The 4,642-nt window shown below is 43.7% G+C and overlaps 1 protein-coding gene across 1 annotated transcript in view; it reads left to right on the top strand.

Annotated features, from left to right (window-relative positions):
• PTPRR (protein tyrosine phosphatase, receptor type R) overlaps window positions 1–4,642 on the top strand; it is a 344,290-nt gene that overhangs the window by 180,819 nt on the left and 158,829 nt on the right. The window contains exons 3-4 of the mRNA XM_003798938.2: window positions 64–177; window positions 3,167–3,322. Of these exons, the coding sequence (XP_003798986.1) occupies window positions 64–177; window positions 3,167–3,322 (270 nt within the window). The remainder of the gene's footprint in view (window positions 1–63; window positions 178–3,166; window positions 3,323–4,642) is intronic.

Raw genomic sequence — 4,642 nt, 5'->3', positions numbered from 1 at the left:
AGCTGAATGACTCAACTAAATCAAATACTCTAACTTGGATTTTTTTTTGTCTTTATTTTCCAGACACTGCAAATGGATGTCAACAAGCTGAACATCACCTTGCTTCGGATATTCCGCCAAGGAGTGGCAGCAGCATTAGGACTCCTGCCCCAGCAAGTCCACATCAACCGCCTCATTGTAAGATGCCTGCATTCCTAGTCCCCTAGTCCAAGCTGGTCTTGTGACTCTGAAGGGCTCATGCTATAGTTCTATGCCTTGTGAGCCAAATCTGGTGGACCACCTGTTTTGGTAAATGAACTTAATTTATGGACCAAGCCACATCCACTCATTCACATATTGCCCATGGCTGCTTTAATGCCACAGAGGCAGAGTTGAGTAGCCCCAACTAGTTTGGCCCATAAAGCTGAACCAGTTACTCCCTGGCCCCTTCTAGGAAAAGCATGTAAACTCAGGCATAGTGCCAGGCTAGCTACTCTGACAGGGAGTAGGGGCCCCAAACCTTGCCTTGCCTACTTGATACTGCTCTGAAAACATTCCCTGATAGAGTGAAACCTTCTGTATTAGGAAGGTGCTCTTTCCAGACAGGAAATAGCAGTTGTAGCAACAACCCCTTCAAGCACATCAATACAATGATGGAAATTGGTTGCACAAGGCAGAGGATATTTTTAAATTTCAAATGAGCATAAGGGTACAAATTTTTAGGTTACATTGTTATCAATTATAAAAGAAGGTTCAAGTTGTAGTACAGCCTGTCACCCAGGAGACACGCTGAATACCCTCACATTGTGCAGAGGATTTTTATCACAGAATGAATGAAGCCAGCTCGGTGGCTCATGCCTGTAATCCCAGCACTTGGGAGGCTAAGGCGGGTGGGTTGCATAAGCTCAGGACTTTAGACCAGCCTGACCCGGAGCAAGACTCAATCTCTACTGAAAATAGAAAACCTAGCCGGGCATTGTGGGCAACAGTAGTCCCAGCTACTTGGGAAGCTGACGCAGGAGGATCACTTGAGACCAAGAGTTTGAGAGCTTGGTGTGAACTATGATGCCACAGCACTCTACCCAAGGTGACAGAGTAAGACTCGGTCTCAAAAAAAAGGAATAAAGAAGTGCCCCTTGAGGTGTGCAGCCCAGAGAGAATGCAGGAACTGGGAGTCAAGAGAAAACGTGGATGGGCGTCTGAGTCCTGACGAGGAAGCCCAGAGAACCTGCACTGGGCCCACGCTAGACCTGTCGGTCACCACACGCGCTCTTGCCCCGTATCTGCAGCATCGGGAACCTGGATGTCATCCAGACCATGTTCCCATCTGCACGTGTGAGCAAAGAAAAAACAAGTCAAATGTTTCCTTTTTCTAAAAATCTAGTCATCTAAGTTTCATTTGAAAAGGAACTTCAGAATCAGGGTGGCACCTGCGGCTCAAAGGAGTAAGGTGCCTGCCCCATATGCCGGAGGTGGCGGGTTCAAACCCAGCCCCAGCCAAAAACTGCAAAAAAAAAAAAAAAAAAGAAAAAAAGGAACTTTAGAATCACTACAGTTTTAAAATTGTTCTTAACTTGCGGAGCGTTCCCAGCTGTGGAGGGGCTGGTTTGTTTTGGTTTCAGGTTTACGTTTCTTGTCATCTTCCCTGTGTGAAGGCTGAGCTGTTCCATTCCCCATGAAAACCATTATTCTCTGAGACAATAATGTTCTGGAATTAAATTAGAGTTTACGAAGTTTTCACTCAGTACCACAAAAGAGGAAATACAGCTTCCCTACTTCCCCTAAAGAGCGAAGTAGCTTACTTATTTCCAGGGCATACCTTGCTCACATTAAGAGGATTTCAGCATCAGAAGTGTCTTGGATCTAGATGCAAATTTTTTATGTAAACTTCTTTATGCATGTTTCTGAGATACTTTTATGCACATAGATGTCATGAGTATAATGGCTGTTTGCAGAATGAATGCAGGCTCTGCCAGACCCAGGGAGGGCCATGTGTGTCCGTGGAGAACGTGAGTAGCAGTGATGAGGGCAGCTATGGTAACGGGTGGTGGTAACACCTGAGGCAGCAGTACAGTGACTAAGAGTGTGTTTGGGACACAGAACGGTTCTCCATCCCCAGAGTGGCCACATCTCAGCGGGGTGACTGTGGGCAAGCCATTGGAGTTTCACTTGTAAAATAGAAACAACTGTGATAAGTGTCTCCTGGAGGAGTTGTGGGCATAAATGAGGTAACAGAGGCAAGGCACACACGACAGGCACACAGCAAGTGCTGTGAGGTCAGAAACCGTTTAAATCACTGCAAACACGTTCCCTCTCAGTGTCAGTCCATGTCCGTTGTTCACGGCAGACATAGAAACATTTTTTCTAGCAGTATATTGATGCTCCATGGCTGGCTGAGTCTGATAAATTGCACTAAAGAAAATTCTCCCGCAGGAGGGAACTCTCTGTGCTTCAAAAGACTGACGTTAGTTTGCTCCTATAAGTGCACTGTAGACGCTGTAGGAGGAATGTTAACAGAGGCAGCGTCATTTTTACCTGGTGTTTCACGTGCGTACGTATTGAGCCTTTCAGCCTGTTTCATCAGAGGTGAGAAACCCTCTGTCTCCATTTCAGCTCACGAGGTGATACTAACAGGAAAAGTATCATGACATCACTACTCAACACACACATTTCTACTGAAGGATGGGTTTTAAAAGTGTGCCTTATTGGAGGTGAAGAACAGGATCAGGAAAGGGATTTCAAAGCTCACTGGGCACCACTGTCCTCAGCCAGCCCAGTCTTCACAGTAATACAAGTTATTAAAAAACAGAGTATCTGTTGGTATCTGATATGTAACCTTCTATTACAGCAAGTTTTATTTAATTCATTTGATTCTAAAATGCTTTCTTAAACCTAGTTACTCAGGGAATATAAACAATATATATTTCAAAAAATTATAACATCAGATAGAAAACAATGCACCATCCAATGAGATATAAAATTATAACTCTTAGAGTGCTGCCTAATTGAAAGAAGATTATTGAAAATTTTAGATGTTGAATCGAAAATATTAAGTCTACCAGAGAATAACTAATAAATGTAATCTCCAGGATGCCCTTTAGGATTCTAGGATTATCATTCTCTTTGATGTTTCTACGGGAGGTTATTCATAAGGTCTATAATGCGTCCAAATAATCTGCTTTTATAGGGGAAGAAGAACAGTGTTGAACTATTTGTGTCTCCCATAAACCGAAAAACAGGAATTTCGGATGCTCTGCCCTCTGAAGAAGTCCTGCGCTCACTTAATACCAATGTTTTGCATCAGAGTTTATCCCAATTTGGAATCACAGAAGTCTCCCCTGAGGTACGTTGCTCCTGAGATAGCTTATTTAAAGATTTGCACCTTTAGCATGAGACAGTGATCTGACCCTCAGAGGCCTTCAGAGAAAAGCCATTTACTACACACCACGCGATAATGAAAATCTAAAGGTCAGAACTCTTTGGTCTTCACATTAAATATTTTCTCACAAAAATTCATTTTCACATTAATTCACATTTTGGCACTTTCTTCTCCAAATCTTTCTGGTCTTGTAACTTATTTTGACTTTCCAGTAAATTTTCTAGAAGAAAGACCATTTAGATGGATTTATCAATTAATTACCTGAAACTGAAAAGTCAAAAAAGAAAAATGAAACAAATCCACCTTCAAATCTCTCCTCCTCAGCAGGGGCACCTCCCCCCCCCCCCGCCTCTCTGCTGAAATGGTCACTACACACCCACCTCTCCCTACAGCTCTGGGATTAAGTTGGAATGTTGTGATTTTTCTTTTGCTGCAGAAACAAGCCTTAACAACAATGGACATTTTCTTCACACGATTTTCCAATTTGGGCACTTTTTTTTGTCGTTGCAGTTTTTGGCTGCGGCCGGGTTTGAACTCACCACTTCCCGTATATGGGGCCAGCGCCCTACTTGTTGAGCCACAGGCGCCGCCCCCCAATTTGGGCACTTTTCAAAAATTTCCTCTACCACCTCCCGCCCCTCACTTGTGAGTGAATTTAGTTCCCTTTCCCCGTGTCCTACTCCGTCCCACTCTACCAGATTGGCTGGAAGGAGAATCACCCTGGGTGTATGTGTTCATAATTCAGTTCACAGAGTCATGGAATTAGACCTTGAGGCAACATATTCGAATATTCTATGGATATGGAAAGTCAGACCCATGGAAATTAAGGGACATTCTCAAGGTGATAAAACAAGAGGTAGACAGCAACACTGGACACCTGGACGTCTGATCCCTCACCTATCCAGTAAAGCTGTCTGTCTCTCCCTGCAGCAGATAACGCAGGTGTGGCACAGATGGCTTTGCTCTAAGACTGAGTTTGAATCCCAGAGCCAACACGTAGGATGTGTGTGACACTGGCAGCCCGATTCATCTTGGGGAGACCGTCTGCCTTTGTATGGTGTCAGCATTTCTGCTGCCTCACTTTCTGCTGCCTCACTTTCTTCATATCCAAAATGAGTATAGTCCTCATCTTATAGACTTGAAATATGATTTAAATTTTTAAAATATATATGGAAATCCTCACATAGAGCAGGTGCCAAACAAATATAATTTAAATGCAGGATGCTCCGGCAGGACGTGCATGTGTTTAAATGCAGGATGCTCCGGCAGGACGTCCATGTGTTT

This window comes from Otolemur garnettii, unplaced genomic scaffold (genome assembly GCF_000181295.1).
Source record: "Otolemur garnettii isolate 467f Iridium unplaced genomic scaffold, OtoGar3 scaffold00143, whole genome shotgun sequence".
NCBI classification, from domain to species: domain Eukaryota; kingdom Metazoa; phylum Chordata; class Mammalia; order Primates; family Galagidae; genus Otolemur; species Otolemur garnettii.
Note: the sequence above shows the minus strand (reverse complement) of the source record. Positions and strands in the feature narration are given on the sequence as shown.